The sequence below is a fragment of the Haliotis cracherodii genome, unplaced genomic scaffold (assembly GCF_022045235.1).
Source record: "Haliotis cracherodii isolate W230 unplaced genomic scaffold, xgHalCrac1.p SCAF_7, whole genome shotgun sequence".
Lineage (NCBI taxonomy): Eukaryota > Metazoa > Mollusca > Gastropoda > Lepetellida > Haliotidae > Haliotis > Haliotis cracherodii.
The window spans coordinates 5,238,309-5,261,280 of record NW_027266330.1 but is presented as its reverse complement, the minus strand read 5'-3'; the positions used below and the strand labels follow the sequence as shown (position 1 = coordinate 5,261,280).

The 22,972-nt window shown below is 40.6% G+C and overlaps 1 protein-coding gene across 1 annotated transcript in view; it reads left to right on the top strand.

Moving 5' to 3' along the window:
* The first annotated feature begins 13,961 nt into the window (after window positions 1-13,961).
* LOC139447998 (uncharacterized) overlaps window positions 13,962-22,972 on the top strand; it is a 49,591-nt gene continuing 40,580 nt past the window's right edge. Inside the window, exon 1 of the mRNA XM_071229497.1 lies at window positions 13,962-14,052. Coding sequence (XP_071085598.1) covers window positions 13,962-14,052 — 91 coding nt within the window. The remainder of the gene's footprint in view (window positions 14,053-22,972) is intronic.

The window sequence follows — 22,972 nt, the reverse complement described above, 5'->3', positions numbered from 1 at the left end:
TGTTTATGTTACAGAACATATTCGAAAACGACGCTGGGGGGAATCCCGAGTGGTTACTAAACACGGGAAATCTTCAACTACGAGCTCGACTTTTTATGGCATATTGTTATGGGAGAAAAAGGATTAACCACTGTGTTCGGTTGTTACCGAAAAATCTACACACGAGTGATTAATCTGTCACGATTAGAACGAGGCAATCGTGACAGATTAATCACTCGTGTGTAGATTTTTCGGTAACAACCGAACGCAGTGGTTAATCCTCTATATCATCCAAAAAAAGTGATCCATCAACTGAATCGTTTAAAACTTTGGAAAGACTATTTATCTTAATGCTGAACAATGTAACAGATAAAATACTGCCTTGTGGGACACCCTGATGCTGATTATAATGATCAGACAGGTTTGAGCCCACACGGACTTGAAATTGTCTGTGTGATAAAAAGTTGGATATAAACTGAGGCAAACTCATGTAAATCTTTTAAAATACCATGTTTGCATGTAGTGTCATATGCTTTTTCTAGATTGAAAAAAATAGACACTGCATGTGATTTGTTTATAACGGCATTCTTAACAAATGATTCCAATAGAACTAAATGGTTAATGGTACTGCGATTTTTACGGAAACCACAATGAATATTTGTAATTCAATCATTTGATTCCAAGTACCAGGTTAATCTATTATTTGCAAACGCAGCTAGTCAATGAAATGGGCCAATTATTGGAAGGATCAGTATGATCACGTCCAGGTTTAGGTATGGGAACAATTATAGCCTCACGCCATGAAGAAGGAAATTCTCCTGACGTCCAGATTTTATCAAATATTATCAAAAGGGTTTCTAAACAGGATTGCGGTAAATGTTTTAGAAGTTGATAGTGTATTTTATCAGACCCTGTAGCAGTATCATGAGCTTGCCCAGGGGCAGTATGAAGCTCATGAATGGAAAAGACTGCATTATTGGAATTAAAGTGTATAGTTTTCTTTTCCTGCTGCTTTTGGTAGTTTTGAAATTGAGGAACATAGTTAACCGAGGAAGAGTGCTTAGCAAGCGTGTCACCAAGTTTATTCGCAATATCTGATGTATCAGTTAACAATTGATCCCCATCTTGAAGATGGTGTATGCTTGATTAAGTACCCTTACCTTTGATTTTCTGAATCATGTTCCATACCTTGGAAATAGGCGTCCGTAAATTAATCGTAGATACATAATTTTGCCAAGATTGGCATTTGTTTTGTTTGAAAGTGCGCCGTGTTTTAGCATTTACAATTTTGAATTTATTTAGATTATGTACCATCGGATGGCGACGGAAATACTTTTCAGCCTTTTTCCGTGCTTTCCTAGCTTGTTTAAATTCATTGGTAAACCATGGTTTATGTATGTGAGGATTTGTGGAGGACTTCGGAATACATTCATCAGCTATTCTATTTCGTTCATCAGAGAAAAGTTGTATAGGGTCCGGAACATCAATTAAAAACTTCAGGTTTGAGTTCGTTTGTAGAAAGGATTTCATATAATTGCCAGCTGGCTTTAGTAAAATTCCGTTGTGATGATGGAGGAACATCAGAAGGTGTAACAGATTTTAAAATGGAAGGAAAATGGTCACTTCCACAGAGGTCGTCGTGGACTGACCATTCAAATTCACTTATTAAGTGAGAATCTACAACTGATAAAAATCCAGACAAGAGTAAGTACCAGTTGTGGGATGTAGATATGTGTTAGAGCCATCATTAAAAAAGAAAAATCATTATTTAAGAAAAAGTCTTCAAGTAATTTACCCTTTGTATTGCTGTCAGTACTACCCCAAAGTGGGTTATGGCCATTCAAAATCTCACAGTGTGACTGTGACACAGACTGAGCCGGAGTCACAGTCTAAGGCACTATTTGCTGCTCAGGCTGAATCTCAGTCTGCGAGGCAGACATGGAAGATTTCTTGCTATCTCCAGAAATGGAATGTGTAAGTGTCTGATTGTCGGAAACCCAGCAGATGTTTGTTTGACATGCACTGTCCAATTTGCGGGTTGGGGAGGCAACTGCAGCAGAGTAGGAGAATGAGGAAGGAGTTGTATGAGTTTGAGTTGGCAGTAATTTAATGGCATCGGAAAATGAAATGTTGTTGGTATATTTTATTTTGAGAATCTGTGAGTTAGAAGAGGAGGAGTATTCACCATGGCAGTTTGCACAACGGATGTCTGCTGAGCAGTCAGTGCTGTCATGATGTTTACTGCAACAGAACCTCACAGGTGATTTGTCACAAGACCTGGCCCCATGCCCAAACTTCTGACACTTGTAACATCGGATTAGGTATATAAACGTCCCCTCCAATGTTGAAGTAACCCGCTTTGAGGGAAGAAGGAACTTTAGGAAGAGAAAATGTGAGAAGGTAAGTGTTAGTGTGCACAACTCTGTCATGATCTTTCCTGGTGAATCTTTTCACACAGGTGACTCCTTGAGATTGAAGTTCTACAGCAATTTCCTCCTCGGACATGTCAGAAAGACATCTGGCACGATCTTGAATGACACCTCTGCATGATTTCAGAGACTTGTGAGCAGATACAGCAACTTCAGTTGGTCCAAAATTATGAGCATTATGTAGGTTAATAGACAGTTGTCGTTTTTAACATTCGACATGCAGGGATCCGTTCCGGAGACGAGTGACATTCTTGACGTCTCCGCAAATGCCTTCAGGGCTTTTGAAACAACAAAAGGGTTGATTTTAAGTGGCACTCCATCAACCACCAGAAAGCGGGGCCAGGAGTCAACATTAATTCGTGACGTACACTCATCAGAGGATGAATTAGTATCTATGTCTAAATGTCTTCTCTTTTTTTTTTTAACAAGAACCAGTGTATTGGAGGGTAGCCATGATAAAGAAAGCTGATTCAACATCCCTGCTCCCCACCCACCATGGAGTGTCAACAAGGATGATGCTGTAGTGGAAGCCGACTACAAACATCAGGGCTACAGGGATGCTATACTCCAACAAGAAGGACACAGGTAGCTAAGTATGTCAAACAGAATAATAGTCAGGCTGGTTCGGCCCATGACAATTATCTCCAGAAAAATAGAACCCGGAGGTCAATTATGCCAGATTGGCCCATGAGCCACCACCTTCAGGCTTTTGACTCTAGGCAGTGTTATAGTCATGCATTGGGAATGAATTATAAAGTTCATAATACAAGTAATAGAATATAAAGTAGTAACCATGCCAGGGCATGACATGACCAGCCGATTGATAGAACTGGGCCCATTCTACCACCCGTCTAGGCTAAGTAAGGGTCAAAGCAGTGTGTTGGGCAAAGGAACACTGTTCCTGGAACCAGTGCCCTCAACCACCAGAATCCCGTCCTCTGCCGACACAGGGGTGCAGCCCAAGGCAAACAGGCTGCCCTATTCGGTCGCCTTTTACGACCAGCCATGGGGTGCTGTGGAAATATTCTGCCCCTGTTCCACACTGGGGAAGAGCTATTACGGTTACCCAGCACTCACCACGAGGAGGTTGCTCTTCACGAGTGCCTGTTCCCTTTCTGAGGTAAATAACACACACAAGGAAATAATGAATGATATTTATTCAGAAACGTCTTCAATTATTTAACTCATCAACTGATATGATTATTTAGTGTAGTTCACATGGTGTTCGATAAAGAAACCTCTGTCCATCAAATCCTGCAACGGGTATGTGTTAGAGTTCATATCATCCAAGGTCAATCGATTCCTTTGCTATATTTGATCTCTCTGTTTCATACCTTCAGCACAATTGGCCAGCTGGTTACAGCCGACGGTGAAACTGAACCATCATTTTCAAATGTATAGTCATAAATCTGTTGCCAAATATACCGTGTGTTGCGCCTTTGATCTCTCCTCCATCCTTGATAGATTCCTTCTCAAATAGGTTTTTTGACAGCCGTTATCCAACGTCATATTTATATTCATTATTAAGAGCAAAGATATTAAAAATAACAAAATGGAATTTCAAAGCATATAAGAACCCATCACCTCTCATAATCGGAAAACAATCAAGTTAAAATATACGCTGACTATATACTTCATATAAAACGTGAGGAATAATATGATATAAAGTGTATAAGCACAGGCATCTGGAAACAATAGTGTCCTATGTAATGGACAAGTACCACAAACGTTAGGTTGAATTTAGAAATTTCTGCTATTGGGAACATCTTGATAATCATGTCACTCAGACAGTAGTTCTTCTTTTGTCGTTTCCTGTGCTATTATTGTTTCCATTAGTTGTGTATATATGACAACATTACATAGTGTGTAGGATGTGTATGAGTACAGAGTTCATTTCTGAGAAGCATGGCAACATGGTGATCAAGCCAAGCAAAATAGCGTCATGCCATATTCATTTAATAACACATAGGTATAAATGTCGGACTTTGCGAAGAAGGTTTACTCTGTTGGTGTGTGTGTACTCCGTGAGTGCATACTCAGTGATTGTGGACCCGACAGTCCCTTATGGCTTCTTAGAAATCATCTCGCCCAGTAACTACATGCCCAGTTGTAAGTGTTGACATGCAATCTACATGTTTAACACATATTTGATACAGATGCCAGGATAGTTGGCAACAAAGTACTTTGCTTATTATAGACTACACCACCACCTCTATCAAGTTCAACTTGAATACACACAACAACAGGAAGCTAATCGTAAATATATAGTTACTACTGTGTTCTGTTTGTAACCATTACACAATAAAACCCATTTAACTGAATGTTTAAAGCCTGAATTCTATTACAGTCCCACATGTTTGAAACTGCACAGTTTTGTGACGCAGGTGCCGAAACTCATCTCCAGGTGTAAGCTTGCCATTCTCCAAAGATATTTGTATGTCAAACAATCTGTACAGTTGATACAGCTGCGGTCAGGAGACGTTCAGTAATCGAATCCTGTTCCTTGGTGTTAGGACATGGATGTGCGCAGTTGCATACGGGACCGGTTCCCTGACATGAACTTCACATGAGTCGCAAAAATTGTCGTAGTCCAGGTCCAGTTTGAAATGATAACATCCTGGCTTGGGGCAGGATGTGTAGACTTCAACATCAATTCCTTCAAGTGTGCCTGTCTGGAATCTCCGGTCGATATTGATAGCTTGGAATCCTGATTGAGAGAGTCCCTGAAAAAAATCACAGTGAGATTTTACCATAAGAAATAGATTTGAAAACGCGAACAGTGTCACTAAATATTGCAATATGAAAGGTATTACGAATTTACACCTGTACTACTTCAACATCCTTTTAAACTGAATGGTCGGAATACTGATATTTTGTTATGCACGTGACAGTATCTGATAGTTGTATGTATTTTGGGAGTTTGGGAGTTTATTTGTTTAGCTTGTATCAAGTTTGTTGTAAACATTATACACTTCCAACTTCAGCTTTCCTAATTCTCTGGTTCAGCTTACCACATTAGTAATTGTCCACAGCCTCAATCACTTAGTGCGTAATCACACAATAGCGCCCCTTTGTGTTCAACTTTATCGTTCACTGTCTCCAGTTTAAAGGGTTTAATTTGAGCACAGCTTATACACTGAACAACAAAAGTTCCTGTGACAGTGAATAATATTTAATGTAAAGTTATGTTCTTTACCAAATCTGAAACAATTTCGGTTTGCAACAGATAAAAGACTCCTGTAAGTGTTCAAATGATTTAATTTGCCACACTAACTTCAGAAAAAGCGTGATTTCGTAAAAAAAACACATGAACATGACAAAATGTCAATTTACAAATCAATAGCGTGCGTGTCCACCTCTGGTTGCGAAGCAAGCAACACATCTTTGTCTCATGGAATGGACCAGGCGTTGCACAAAGTCCTGTGGGATATCTGTCCATATCTGCTGGAGCATGTTTCGAAGTTCCTGGAGTGTCTGTGGAACAGGTGGTTGACGTCAAAGGCGCCGATCCATCTCATCCCACATGTGCTCGATTGGTGAGAAATCAGGGGAGCGAGCCGGCCAGGGGATGACATTCACTTTGTTTTGTTGAAGAGGATCCTGAACAAGTCAAGCAATATTAGCCCAGTTGAAATGTTGAAAGGTAATGCCTGGGCCATGACGACGCAATAACGGTAGAACAACAGGGCTGACGATCTCGTCGCGCTAGCGCTGTCCACTGAGATTTCCCTCTACCACTATCAAACGGGTCCTCTGTCTTGCTGTAATCCCACGCCATACCATAACGCTGCCTCCCCCGAACCGATCTTCTTCCATGACACAATGATTGACGTAACGTTCACCTTGACGTCGGTACACTCGAATCCGTCCATCGCTGTGGCTGAGGTGAAAACGAGACTCGTCAGTGAATGGAACTTGTCAACACTGCATGGCCGTCCAGCATAGACGCTGTCTGTACCACTGTAGACGTGATTGACGGTCGAAGGCCAGGGATGCTTCTTGCAGCCACTGTTGCTGGCTGGAATCAATTTCGTATCTGTGTTGTTCGAATCCAGTTGTCTTGTCGATTATTGGTTTCGCGTGGCCTGCCACTCCGAGGATGGTCTCTGACTGCATTCGTCTGTTGCCAACGTTGCCATAAACATAAAATGGTGTTTTTGTGGATGTTGAATTGTCTTGCAACATCACGTTGACTCGATCCTGCTTCAAGCTTACCAATGGCTCGCAGACGCTCATTTTCAGACAGGCCTGGCATTTCGTAATGTTAAAAAAATTGCATATAATTTTACTAAATCTTCAGGTACTGTGATGCTAATGTATGATTGTGTGAAGTATGAAAGTAAGAATGTAAAACATATGTGTTACATATTGGTATATATGAATGTGTAATGTATAAATTAGAAGAAATACCTACTGTGTTTTGATGCAGTCCCACTGTAGAGTATATGCCTCATATTTTAATTTGGAACCGAGTGCTTTAACCATTATGGCAACAACTCTTTGAAAATTGGGTTCTATTGCAACGCGTAACAACAAGGGGTACAAAGGTCCGCAGTCTTAGAACATTCTGAAAAGTGGTAACAGGTAGTCATATATGTAACAAATATCAAAAAAGTTTCATTTTGCACATGTGATGAAAATATTCATTTATTTGTCGTGCAGATGTAGCTGTACCTGTGCACAGGTCTGTGTCTGCACTGATGAACCCAGGTCCACACACTTGGTTGGTTTACCAGGTTTTCTATATATTTCTCATATATTGTATATTGTATGTCTACTATCTATTGGCAGTTATAACTTGTTGTATATCGTTCAATTTAATTAATATTTGATGTCAAGATATATTTATATTTTGTCTATTGAATGTTTTACAATTGTTTCAGGGTTTAATTTCAAATTTAGTATTAAACACCTGTGTCTGTCCTTCATGTCATGACGCAGTCTTTCTTTCACTCTTGATATATCTGTTATTTTCAGTTGACAAACTAAGAATGAAATTGCTGTAAACATATTAAAATATGTAAAACTATTTGTGGTATGACTGTAAATTATTCGTGGGGAAAGAATACAGAATATGATTGGGAATGCATATCTATTTTTAAAAAATTAATATAACTTCATAAAGATATGATGTGCAATGAGTGAAGTCCATTGCTGGAATATTGCTTAAAGCAACATTTAACCATACTCAATCACATTGCAAGTCCTGGCACTTATTCGAAAAGGCAATTGGTTCATTTAAACCTTCTTAGTGTGCTAACAACAAGCTCGAGCTATGAATATGTTTTGGCTGAATAACGAAGGGAGGTGAGGGTACGCTACCTCGATACGTGTCTTCCTTGTGGTTGTCACTTGGGGTTCAGGATTAAATTTCTGTATTTTGCAGCCTGTGATGCGGATGACATCACCAGCTTTAAGGTTGACAGCATCATCCCCCCAGACGTGAACATTCACAAAACCTGACCCGTCTTTCAGTTTGATTTGACGGTGTGTCATCAGGAACTTTCCATATGCATATTCTTTAGTGAGAACTGATTGCTGAAACAGAACAACTTAAACCATACAAAACTGCGTACAAGATGAATGGATAGGATGCAGAACAAAAGGAATCATTTTTGTAATCATATACCATCATGTTCACTTCATTACAGCCAAGGTTAGTGGGTGAAGTGTCGGTTCCTCACAATATAGCTTGAGATCAAGGTCCGATTCCTACGCTGATAGAATGAATGAAATTCATTTGTGTCCCTTATCATGACATTGTTCAAGCTCTACTCTCTCACTCGTTTGATAAAATGCAACTACCATGGGTATTGCAACTATTGCCATACTGCTGTTGCTTTAGCTGCTGCTGTTGTCTCTTTAACATTAAGCCTGACTGGTCTTTCATGCTAATCAGTATAGGTATTGCAGTTTACAGTTTTGTGCGTCTGGTTGCAGTGGTGGGAAGTTTCTAAAAAAATATTTACGATCACAACATTACCATCAACATAAACACCTAGGTGGACTTTCTATTACCATATCAAACTTACCTTCACAATCTTTCCTTTAAGGGCAACCCATGACTTGGCCGTAAGGGCACAGGCTCTCTTAATGGAAACAGTCTCTTCTTGTCCAAAGGCGTCTTGAGCAAGAGAAGGAGGAATTTCGATCCGTTCAACTCTTGTTGCTGTTGATTCCTCGTTTACAAATAAAACATTTCCGCTCCACGTAATGTTTTCCAAGATAAGCCCATCATCAACCTTGAATTTGTTAAACAGGTCCTTGTTCCCAACACAAATGTCAACGGCAGATGTTTCATCGGCAACTACTGCCATAAACTGTTCCTTGCCACGTCTTATTTCAGTGTTGCTCCTCTCAACAACTGTCACACGCACTGATAGATGCGGGATTTTTGGTGCCGTCTTAATATCTTCAAGATTCATCATCTGGAATATCATAAAGTTGTTTTTACGTGTATCAACTGTTGTGATGGTTTATTTACCCTAAGTTCATTAGTTTCTGTTTCAATGTTTCATTTTGCCATATTCTGTATTAATTTCACATGATGACAATGCGATTTGAAATCACATTAGTATACACATGCACAAAAGTTATGCGCCACCAACCATATTTGTGTGCTGTTACTTTTGGCACTTAATGATGACTATTATAACAAGATGTATGATTGTTATAAGCCGTATATGTAAACCTCATGTGATGCAAAAGTTTATCTTTTGTTCCAAAAGAATATGAGCAGAAGGACCAGAAATTGAAGGATTAGAAAACATTGAAAAACTTTTTTTGTCATGTAACTGTCAAGATATCAGCAGACCATATCAGGTGTCACATAGACACCCTAGGGAGTGCAGAGTCTATTGCACGACAGAAACGTCAGTAACGTGTGTATGATCCACAGACACTGACCACAGCTTCAACCCTACGCCTTATACTAATAACAAGTCGTTGAATGCTTCTCTGAGGCAAACGGATCCATTCTTCATGAAGTGCAGCTTCAAGTCCAGCGAGATATTGAACTGGGGGATCACGATGTCTGATTTTCCGTCCAAGAATGTCCCAGAGATGCTCAATCGGATTAAGATCCACACTACAGGCCAGCCAAGGAAGAGTGGCAATAGAATCTTGATGCAAATAAGGCAAAAATGCCGGAGATCTGTGTTGTCGAGCATTGTCGTCTATGTAAACAGGTCTTGTCTGAAGAGGATAGTTGTCAAAATGAGGGATTACCACTGGACGAAGAATGGCATCTTGGTATTGTTGGCCATTCGGGTTTCCACGAATTGTCACCAGCGGAAGTTTGCAGCCGAAGTAAACACAACCCCATTTCATGACAGACTCTCCGTTACGTGCTAGGGTCTTCTGGATGTTCCTTGGTGCAAAACGAGTGATATGTTGCCTCCAAACACGTATTCGACCATCAACAGTTCGTAGCAGCATTCGACACTCGTCAGACCAATGGATCCTTCTCCAGCTGGCCAAGTTTGAACGACTACTGGCATGTACCCCTGTCAGTGGAAGACGTTTTACTGGTCTTCTTGCATTATAACCAGCTGCTCTGAGGCGACGCCTTACGGTCATCATCGAGAGTCTCTGATGGGTAATCCACTGCAGTCTGTTGAAGTGGCAAATGGATCTCGTCTGACTATCCTGAAAAGACGGCTATCCTCTCTGTTAGAGGTCGTTCTTGGCCTACCAGACCTATGTCTGTCATTGACATCATTGGTTTGACCATGTTTGACAATCAAACGAGCGATAACACTGTGATGACGACCCATTTGTCTTGCAATGGCCCTGCATGACATGCCAGCATTTTTCATGACTATAACATTCAGCGTTCGTTAACTTTCTCCTCACCATGGCTGATTTTCAACCTCTATTGGAAGGGGAATCCCACACAGGAGCAAAATGTCTGAAACTTGAATTTCACTTTTTATAGGGTAGGGGAACTGCAGCAAAATGTAAAGCACGCTTTCCTTGTGGTAGCTGGACAACTTTGGGTTCATGAAACTATGGAAGCCTTCTTCAGTCATACATCATCATATTTCGTATTTCTGATTCCCACACATGAAATCAAGTGACAATGAATATGGTGGCGCACAACTTTTGTGCATGTGTATATAAGCATAGCATACAACAGATATATCAAATAATTATGATACTTGGAATGTTGGGTCTAGTTTGGAGAGAGGAGTATACTCCACTAAGGAGCAATGGATAAAACAGATAACTTGACTCACTGGGTGACCGCTGTCTTCCTCACTGTCTTCATCTTCACTGCAAGGTCTTTCCTCCTGAATGCTGTTTACATCACCATCTTTTTTAGTGTCTTCATCCATAGGTTCATGGCTCGCCACCATATCCGTATCAGTTTTAGCATTTTCCTCTGCAGATGCTGCTGAAATGACTACTAAATATTTACATAGTAATCAAACATATAGACTGCATATCAAACGACTGAGCTACTTTGTGATGGTTGAGGTCTTGTACTTACTCCAACATTTACAGATATAATCACCATGAATCATTTTACTCAACAATGTATAGTACAGACCGATAGTGTTTACATATTTCCTTGTCTGTATGTGTATGGGAATCATACAATGGTCTCTGCTTTTAGCAGAGATTTCTTATGATATGGAAATGGTTTTGTTACTTATATTTTATAGTCACTCTGCCTAACTTCTCCAAGCAGTCTTAAAGATGTTCCTTAATATGATCTTGTTCCTCTTCAAATGAAATGTTTGAAATCACATCCTGGCCTTTTCATCAAGAAAAAACCAAGGGTTTCGATCTTTTTATTCCTGTGTTTGATACCTCCTATCTGTTGCATCTGGTCGCGAGTGAGGACCTTATTTGCGAATAGATGGCCTATGAGACTTGTACCTGTCAGTTCTAGGTCAGACATCAGTGATACCTCAGAAGGATTAAAGCTGGACATTTTCCTGAAACAAACATGACTTATTAATAATATGAGTTTAGATCATACTTTATGCCACATAAAATATATTGAAAGGAGTTCTCTCAAGCTGTACCCCACCCTGTTTGTGGTCGTCTGATTACATAATTATTTATTGTAAAGACGTCTTCAATCTAGGTGTTTAAATAGTTTGTACACATGTGTTTAGATACTGCTTGTTGTCAAATATTGTCTTTATATCGAATACATATGCATAGAGCCTTTAAGTAGGTATTGATACGTTTGTCATATATCTAATATCTGAGTGAGTGAGTGAATATGCGAGTATAGTTTTACGCCATTTTGTACAATATTTCAGGAATATCTCGACGAGGGACACCAGAAATTGGCTTCATACATCCAATATGTAATATATTTACATAATAATCTTAATATAACATATATCAGGGGATGGTTTGCTACCATAATACATAAACATATCTGACTTAAATGTAATCCATGCTGCAATGGCAAGAGAGAGATGATTATGGCAACTATTGTCCAAGTACGCTGAGGAAGTCCATTCACAATGGGATTCATTCAGTTCCCTACAATATAACAGCAGCAGTGAATAGCATGGAATATTCCCTTTCTTCCTGGTTGATGGAAGATATCCAACGACACTTCTGGATATCACCCTTCCTTCCCTGGATATTCCCAAGTCTGCATCTTCCTATGTGGTTTCAGTATTGGAAGGTGTAGAGCTGACTTGCAGGTGACTTGTTTTGTCGTGAATTTACATTTGCTTGATTTTAGAGTCCTGCTTCTTTTATCTTTTTTGAGTAATGCATGATTCAAATGTTCAGAAAACCTTTAAAAGAAGCTATTGTGATTTCATCTACATGTATTAATATGTAAAGCCAATTAATTTCTTTTAGTGCCTGAAATGTTTTTTTTAAAATGACATATGAGCATTTTTGAGGCCGAAAGGGAGGCGATTCCATTCACAAACAACATGTAATAAATGCCGACTTGTGTTATGTATCTGGATAGAGTGGTATTTGCCAAAAGCCACAAGCACACTCAAGGACACTTAAAATGTTAGCATGGCTGTCAACAACACCTTCAATAAGTGACAATATATGAGTTTGGTAACTGCATTGAGTCTTCTATAATCTACAGCAAAGCGATAAGAGCTATCCCTCTTTTTAAAGGGGTACTGATCTACAGCAATTCACCAGGATTGGTGGTTACCTTGGTTACTGTTTTTCCCGTGAGTACCCTGATGATATAGCAAAAATCCAGACTAGTTTTGCGACCTGTGCTACGCCGTTTCGAAGCTCTTTTGTCGTTTTTATTAATAGTATAAGGGCGTATGATCAAATTGATAAAAAAATGCTTGATAAGTTTTGCTTGGCATTGTGTGACTTGCCTCTAAGTTTATTTAGCTCTCCTTGCAGTCGGTAGCCCAGTCTCTTGTCACGCTCAGTTGTGTTAGGGCACTCGTGAAGAGTGGTGAGTGCTAGGTAATGTCCACACGGGGTAGAATTTGTCCACAGCACCCCATAGCTGGTCTTAAAAAGTGACCAAACTGGGCAACCTGTTTGCCGTGGGTTGCGCCCCTGTGTCGGTCGAGGAAGGGATTCTGGTGGTTGAGGGCACTGGAGCCAGGAACCAGCATTCATTTTGTTCAACACACCACTTTGACCTTGACTTCACGTAGACAGGTGGTAGAATGGGCCTGATTCTATCAATTGGCTGGTAACGCCATGCCCTGAACATGGGAAATATTGACGTTGAATGTATTTTGCTTTAACAATATTTTGATGCACATTGCACAACATTTTCTATTGACAATACAGATTTTGCCTAGAGTCCTATGCCAGAAGGCAGTGGCTCATGGGCCAATCTGGTTATACAGACCCCTGAATTCTGTATTTCTTGAGATGCATGTCATGGGCAGAACCATCCTGGCACTTGTTCTTTTAGTTATCATCACTATTCATGTCTTCATGTACTGGAGTATAACACCCCTGTAGCCCTGGTGCTGCAGACTGGCTTCCATTGTATCAACGTCCTTGTTGACACTCCATGGCGGGTGGAGACCAGGGATATAGAATTATATTATCACATCATGTCTCTCCACAATCAATCTGGTTCTTCTAAAGCAAACAAACGTAGACACATAGAGTCTGATGAAGTGTCTTCACAAAGTTCTGATTCTTGGCCAAGGTTTATCGTCACTGCTTCTGCAGTCTTCCATTGAAGCTAAACCCTTTTGCTATCTCCAAGGGGATCCAAGGTGTCTGTGGAGAAGTTAAAAATGTCACCTGCCTCCGTAATGCTTCACTGTTAGTGGAATGTGCTACGAGCCAACAATCTGTCAATCTGCTAGGTCTCAAGCAGTTTGTTAATACTCAAGCAGTTTGTTAATACTCAAGCAGAGGGATTATCAGATATTGAGCTCGATGTCTTTCATACATGAGTGAAGAAGAAAATGTAGCCGAACTTTCCAGTCAAGGTGTCATCGGTGTAAAGCGTTTCACCAGAAAGCTGTCCAACTGTTCCCAAATCCATTAAAGCTGGATATTTCAACATTGGAGTGGAGGTACACATACCGAACCCACTCCGATGTTTTAACTGCCAAAACTTTGGTCATGGGGCAAAGTCCTGTCATGGGAAAAAGACTGTTTGCTTCCATTGCAGTGGAGCCCATGAGAGTTCCGAGTGCACATCTGAATCTCTCAAGTGAGCAAACTGCAGTGGGGAGCATGTAGCCTCTTCCAAATCATGCCCTGTCTGAACGTGAATCAAAGATACTGAAAATTAAACACACTTATAATATTCCATATCACAAAGCCAAAAAACTAGTTCCTCTCTCTTCTCAAGCTACTTCAACAATTACTTATTCAGCTGCAGTTTCCTGTTAATCTATGTCTTGCCAAACATCAATCAGTAAATGATGATCAGATCATTCTTGAGCCAATTGTCTCTGTACCAACAACATCAGTATCAGAAACACAAACAGATGTCCAAGGACACAACAACCAGAAATAACATCAGACCAAAAATGTGTTCAGAATGAATTAGTTCAGGGAGTTACCCATCAAACCAGACATGAAAAGAGAAAAATGAGAAGAAAGACCAGGGCCATCCAACACTTGGAGTTGCCTTCTTCCCTCTCAGCCCCTGTCCAGGTTCACAATCAGTTTGAACCTTTGGACATGGAGGTCAGCCCTTCACTTCCTGTTCTTAGGACTGGGCCTCCCTCACGCTTGCGTTCACCGGTTGAACCACCAAAGGACACAGCCATGTACTACAGTGGAATTGCAGAGGACTGAAGAATAATTATAATGATTTACAGTTATTGATTCAAGATTTGGAGCCATCAGCATTTTGTTTACAAGAAACATTCTTGAAAAATACGGATTAACTCAGTATCAGAAAATATGATTCATATCATTTCTTTTCTCCTCAAGGAGGGGATCTTCAATCTTTGTGAGGCAGGGCGTTATACATAGTCCTATTCTTCTCGATAACCCTTTTCAAGCTGTTGCAGTTTTTATCACTATGCACATCGTTTTTACTTTCTGCTCACTTAACATTCCTCTGTCTTCTTCACTTCAGCAAACTGATCTTCAAGCTCTTTATGACCAGCTTCGTAAGCCCTGTATCATAACGGGCGTAATCCATTTTGGGGTAGTGTCCATACAAGTAGTAAGGGAAAGATTCTAGAAGATTTTATTTCTAATAATGATTTATGCATTTTTAATGACAGTTCGAAAACTTATTTACATCGTGGTACAGGTACTTACTCATGACTTGATTTGTCCATTACAGACCCAGATCTGCTGAATGAATTTGAGTGGTCAGTCCACGATGACCTCTGTGGAAGTGACCACTTTCCAACCATTCTGACACCTGTTATCCCGTCTCATGTCCGCCATCCTCCAGTTGGAATTTTTCGGAAGCAAACTGGCCTTTGTTTGATCTACTGTCTTCAAGCAAATTAACACCTGATTTGTTTATCAACGTTCCTGACCCCGTTCAATTATTCTCTGATGAATTAAACAAAATTGCTGATGAATGTATTCCAAAGTCCTCTGCAAATCCACACATCTGTAAACCATGGTTTAACAGTGACTGCAAACAAGCTAGGAAGGCACAGAAGAAAGCTGAACACTTTTTCCGTCGCCATCCCATGATAAATAATTGGAATAAACTTAAAAATGTAAATGCTAAAGGCAGGCGTACTTTTAAACAAAATAAACGCCAGTCTTGGAAAGATTATTTTTCAAAATTAAATTCAGGATCGCCCATGTCTAAAGTATGGAACATGATACAGAAAATTCAAGGTAAGGGTTCGAAATCTAGCATCCACCATCATAAAAATGGGGATGGACTATTAACTAATAAATCGGATATTGCAAAAAAACTTGGTGAAACGTTAGCAAAACATTCTTCCTCCTCAAACTATGTACCTCAATTCCAAAAATACCAAAAACAGCAGGAAAAGAAAACTATTGATTTTAAATCAGATAATGTGGTAGATTATAATGAAATATTTTCAATCCATGAGCTTCATACTGCCCTTGAACAGGCTCACAATACTGCTACAGGAGCTGAAAATATACACTATCAACTCCTGAAGCACTTACCAGAACGGGGGCACGGGTGGCCCAGTCATCTAAGGCACCGCGATTCGCTGTGCAGAGTTGCGTCCCTTGGGCACGCCAGAAACCTATGATTGTGGGTTCGAATCCCGGTTCGCCCCGATTATGTTTCTAGGTTTGTCAGCACCATACCCGTGCTCGTGGGTTTCACCGAAGTGGTAAACGTCTGAGACCTGCATCACTTTGGGCTTTCCTCCCACATTAAGCTGACACGCCGTGATATAACTGGAATACTGTTAAAAGCGCTGTTAAACCCAACTCACTCACTCACTTACCAGAACCGTGTTTAGGAACCCTTTTGTTAATCTGGACATCAGGTAAATTTCCTTCTTCATGGCGTGATGCCATAGTAGTACCAATACTGAAACCTGGACGGGATCATACTGATCCATCAAATTATAGACCCATTTCATTGACCAGTTGCGTTTGCAAAACCAGGGAACACATCGTCAACAATAGATTAACATTGTACTTAGAATCTAAGAATTTAATAACAAATATTCAGTGTGGTTTCAGAAGGAATCGAAGTTCTCTTGACCATTTAGTTCGGTTAGAGTCATTTGTAAAAAATGCAATTATTAATAACCAGCATGCAGTGTCTATATTTTTTTACTTAGAAAAAGCATATGACACTACCTGGAAACATGGGGTTTTAAAAGATTTACATGATTTTGGATTGAGAGCCCGTTTGCCTCAATTCATATCCAGATTTTTAACTGACAGACAATTTCAAGTCCGCATCTGCTCAACCCTGTCTGATCATTATAATCAGGATCAAGGTGTCCCACAAGGCATTATTTTGTCTGTTACACTATTTAGTGTTAAGATAAATAGCCTGTCTAAGGTTTTAAATGATTTACTTGATGGTGAGGTGAGGTGAAATTGGGTTTAACGTCGCGTCCAAGATTATTGCACTTATATAGCGACGTGCATGCACGTGTATGTGTGTGTGTGGCTGCTTGTACTAGTCCGGACTGATGCCGATTTATAGTGCTAGCTCACTGAGATACCATGCCGCAGTTTAACACGAATACCCCACTCAGACACAGTATACTGACTCCGAGCCGACCAGTCCTTGTTTTAGCCCCTTAATGCCGAGCGCCAGACAGGGTAACAACAAGTACAATCTTTTAACGTCTTTTTGTATGACGCGGCCTGGGATCGAACCCTGGACCTTCCGCTCTCCGGGCGGACGCTCTACCACAAGACCACGGAGGCGGTCTTTACTTGATGGACCTCTATTCGTGTATGATTTTAATATTTCATGCCGTGGTAATATTATGAATACTGTCGAAAGGCAACTAAAATTGTGTCCAAATAAAATCCATAAATGGTCATTAGAAAATGGTTTTAAATTTTCAAAATCTACAAAATAAACTGCATCCACTTTTACAGAAAATACAAACCTCATAAAGACCCAGAACTAGTTCTAGCTGGCAATCCTATTAAAGTTGTAAAGGAGGTCAAGTTTTTGGGCATCATTTTCAATCACCATTTGACCTTCTTACCCCACATTAAGTATTTGAAAAGTAAATGCCTGAAGGCCCTTGACTTGTTGAAAGTTGTTTCAAATTCCAAGTGGGGAGGGGATCAGAAAACCCTCCTCCAACTTTATAGAGCACTTATCTGCTCCAAACTGGATTACAATGTATGGCTCCATCATATATGGTGGAGCCTGTAAAAGTAATTTAAAATTATTAGATAAAAGACATCATCAAACCCTGCGGCTTTGCCTTGGTGAATTCAGAACTTCACCCATTAATAGTCTGTACGTGGAGGCTAATGAGCCATCTCTAAAACAACGTCGTATAAAACTATCATTACAATACATCACAAAACTATTTCCAATCAATCTTATCCAGCATATGACTGCGTTTTTCCTCCTCTATATGAGGATTGGTATCAAAAGAAACCATCCCTCACTCCACCTCTTGGAATAAGAATAAAACTTGAAATATCTGCTGCAAAAATTGATCTCAATAACATCTCTCCCACTCAAATACTGTTGTCTCCTCCATGGCAACTGGTAGAGCCACAAGAAGATCTTTCCTTAACTAAAATAAAGAAATCAGACACTAACCAACTAATGTATCAGCAAGAATATAATCAATTAAGAAGCACTTACAATACTTCCAAGTCCATATTTACTGATGGATCCAATGACATAAGCAGTTCATCATATTTTCTGATTCCATTTCCTGTCTTCAGGCCATTAAAAATATTTCATATGAACATCCACTTTTATGTGAAATTATAGAATTACATAAGCACCTTGCGACTGGACAGTACGGCATCGTCTTTTGTTGGTTACCTAGCCACGTTGGAATAATTGGTAACAGAATGGCCGATGCTGCTGCAAAAGCAGCACTCAACAAATCTGTGACACCACTTCTGATTTGACGTAAAGCATTAACTCACTCACTCACTCAGTTGTGTTAGTGAGCAAATCGACTCACGGTACCTAGCGGTCAGTGTAATACAGCCGAGAAGAAGCCAGAGAATACTGCCACTTTAACCATGACAACGGGAGAGTGGCATTCAGAAGAACTGGGCTGAATGATTTTAGCTTCTTACACTTCTTGCACCTGTCTGGGACATTCTTTTCAAATGCTGTGTTTTGCTTATACAAAGGGAGTCTAATGGGTCTGGCGTCACCTGTTTCTATTTCGTGATGATGTAAGTGAGTATGTGAAAATCCTGATCAATCTGAGGGAAAAACTGATCTGTGTGATTGGAAAAATGCATTTACTATATAATGGTAAGTAAGGATAAGAATTTATGGATGAACAACTTCTTTATTACAATTAAGAGCGACGTTTCGGTGTAGGTTCTAACACCGTTATCAAGCAAGTGATTTACAGAGTGCAGTAAGCAAGTATATGTACACGTAGGAGGCAATGTTTATACAGTAGGGTAGATATACTGGAGTAGCGAAGCCTGCTGTGTACACACAAGGGCAGTGATGATGACCATGGGTGAAGTCAGTGCCATGATACAAAGGATGAAGCCAGTAATGTAAACAACGGGATTATGGCTGATTGGGGTCTTTGATGAGTTGATGGTACGCCAGGGGTATGTAATAGCCTTGGTCACGGTTGATTGAGGGCTGAAGTCTTTTGATGTTGATGGCTTCTTGTAGTTGATGTACTCGTACAGAAAGATAAAAACGCCAAACTTCAGACCACTGTTTATAGGAAACCCACCCACACAGATCAATACTTACACTATGCATCCAACCATCCACCTCAAGTCAAGAAGGGAATTGTATGAACCCTAGCAAGACGAGCCCACAGCATCTGCTCCACGAAGCAACATCTAACTACTGAACTTAGCCACCTCAAACAAGTATTCACACAGCATAAGTGCTATCCTGAGCAGCTAGTACAACAGACGATAAAGACCATCACCAAGAAATCCCAGAAATCCCCACGTCCATAGTCTGCACCCTTTGTGATCAGCCTCCCCTACATTGGAACAGTTAGCCACAAAATCCAGAGACTCTTAAAGAAACAGGCCAACAGTGATGTAGTCTTCAAAAGAAGTCAGACTATTCAGAACTCTATTCAAGCCACAGGGAAACCACCATCCAGCCACAAGCCAGAACCATCAGGAGCAGTGTACCACATTCCGTGCAATTGTGGACAAGCTTACATAGGAGAAACATCCAGGCCCCTCAAAACCCGAATTAAAGAACATCAAAGCTCAGTCTCCAAAGATGACTCTAAATCAGCTCTATCAGACCACATCCGTGACAACCCAAGCCACAACATCCAGTGGGAGAGAGTCACAACCCTCGCCACCAACCTCAAAGACTTCAAGATCAGGAAACTACAAGAAGCCATCAACATCAAAAGACTTCAGCCCTCAATCAACCGTGACCAAGGCTATTACATACCCCTGGCGTACCATCAACTCATCAAAGACCCCAATCAGCCATAATCCCGTTGTTTACATTACTGGCTTCATCCTTTGTATCATGGCACTGACTTCACCCATGGTCATCATCACTGCCCTTGTGTGTACACAGCAGGCTTCGCTACTCCAGTATATCTACCCTACTGTAAAAACATTGCCTCCTACGTGTACATATACTTGCTTACTGCACTCTGTAAACAGTGCACCCAAGGGAAACCGACGAGGACCTCGACATATACGCCAAAGAAGCTAACACTATCCAAACCCAACCACAAATAACTAGCCTCCGCAGGATTAAATCAAACAGAAACGGGAAAACCACCCCCACACCTATTGTAATAATAAACTTCAAAAAAACAGCTAAACACCCTGAAGCCCCCAAACATATCACTTTCGGCGCTAACCATAACTTAGAGGTCAAACCATACATCAAGCAAGTAAAGCAATGTTCTAATTGCCTACAATATAATCACACCGCTAACCAATGTACTTTCAAAAAAACTAAATGCAAAAACTGTGCTCAAACGGACTGCCCAGGCATATGCACACCCTGGTGCATCCACTGCAAATCCATAAAACACTCATCACTCTCGAACCAATGCCCCCACAGACTATCACTCACCCAACAGGCCAACAGACATATAGACATAAACACGGCCAAAATCCAAACCAAAAAACCCACACCGCAAGCATACAAACCACTACTACCACCCCCACCCCCAAACAACAACACTCACGCACGCAAAACAGTATACCCAGTCTCCGTATGGGACCCAAATCAGCGAGACGCATACACCGCAAATGAAATAAACACCCCACACATCCCACAAACTCACACTCTCACCCTCCCCGCCTCTCACCCTACAATTACCACATCTACACCCGCAAGCAAAACCCAACGCACAACGACCACCACACAACCAGCACCAACACAAGCCATCACAGCCACAAGGGCAACAACACTCCCAAACCTACAGGCAACCCCCGAACACCCAGTCAACAGGGAAACTACAGAAACCACTCAGACTCTCGCACCCAAACCCAGCATGCAACCCACCACCGAACAGATTGACCAAACTAAAGACAACTTAACCGAAGAGGACCAGTACACATCCTCAGAGGAAATAAACGAGCTTACCTTGTCAGCCCCAAAAACCAAAAGCTATAGAAAAAAACTCACCCAAAACGTAGCAAGCAAAAATCTGAACAACTTAGTCCTCCTACTAGCTTACGTGTTAAAGCAGTCTAATCCAGAAGCCAGCTCCAAAGCCTTCTTTGGTGTAGCACATAAACTAAAACTCGTCACCACCTCTTTCGAACGTTTCAGCAGCAACCTTAATAACCTACTAAAGTAAATACCTAAACCAAGCCTAAACCAAACATAAATCCACCCATTTTCCCAATGGAAGGCCTAAACATTTTTCAATGGAATGCCAATGGCCTCGCCGGCCATGGTTCTGAACTCAAAGCTAAATTCAAAATAGATAAAGGTCCCCATGTAGCTTGTATTCAAGAAACCAAATTCTCACATAAAACTAAATTCAACCTACCAAATTATAACGCAGTGAGAACCGACAGGTCCAAAACCATGCCAGGCAGAACAGGAGGAGGTCTAATCATCTACGTTAGAGAGGATATTAACTACGAGGAAGTTAAAGTAAACACTCCTAATCTAGAAGCTAATGGAATCCAAGTCACCATCAATAACCAAAAAATAAAAATCATTAACATCTATCACTCAACACTAAAACCAATTAAAGATACAGACCTAGATGTCCTTTACCAATTAGGAAATAAATCAACCATCTTCCTAGGAGACTTCAATGCCCATCATCCTACCTGGGGCATTGCAGATAAACTAGACAACCATGGACAACTAATATCAGAGTGGATCGAAAAAAATGACCTAATACTATTAAACAATAACCAACCAACTAGGTACGACAAAACCCACCACACCATGTCGGCTATCGACTTAACAATATGTACGCCAGACTTAGCACAAAGTCTGATGTGGGACGTCCACCCAGTACCTCTAGGCAGCGACCACTTTCCCATAAATATAACCCTAGGAAATATAAAAATACCAAATCAAACCCCTAAACAGGAACCTAAATTTCAGTACAAAAACGCCAACTGGGACCAATTCCAAGAATTATGCAACGAAGCTAATCTAAACGATTTAGAAACAACAGACCCCGAAACATTCTGTCAAAACCTAACTAACTTCATAATCAACGCAGCCAAATCCGCAATCCCCTTCAAATCATCCAACCCAGGAAAACCCACTGTCCCTTGGTGGAATGAGGAAATAGAGCTAACTAGACTAAAACGCAAATCAGCTTTCAACAGAGCTAAACGAGACCCCTCTCATCTCAAAACAGCTCATGAACTTAACCACCAAGTGCAAAACCTAGTTAAAACTGCTAAAACCAAAAACTGGAAAAAATTCTGTGAGGAGCTAAATCACCACACCGACGCTAGGAAGGTGTGGCGCAAAATTCACGCCATCCGAGGCATCAAACGGCACAAAAAAAGCCCCAATATAAACAACTCAACTAACCCCACCCAAAAGGCCAACAACCTAGCCAAACACTTCTCTAAAGTTAGCAGCAACAGTAACTTCAGTAAGAAATTCCAAGATACACTAAATAAAGAAACCAAATTCTCCAAAGAAAACAGACAAGACAACCTAGAAATAAATCAACCTTACACCATAGAAGAACTAAATCACGTACTAAACAATAGAAAAAAAGGAACAGCCCCTGGCCTAGACCTCACCTCTTACCAAATAATCAAACACTTACCTACCAAACTACTCCAAACTTTACTTAAACTATACAACCTAGTCTACCTAAACGGACAGGTCCCATCCTCATGGAAGGAAGCTCTAGTAATCCCAATACCTAAACCAAATAAACCAGCAGATCAGGCAAACTCCTATAGGCCCATCTCCTTAACCTCAAATCTCTGCAAAATAATGGAACTTATGACTAAAAATAGGCTACAGCACTACCTAGACCAAAACAACATCATAAACCCTGACCAAAGCGGCTTCACTCCTGGCCGATCAACTCTCG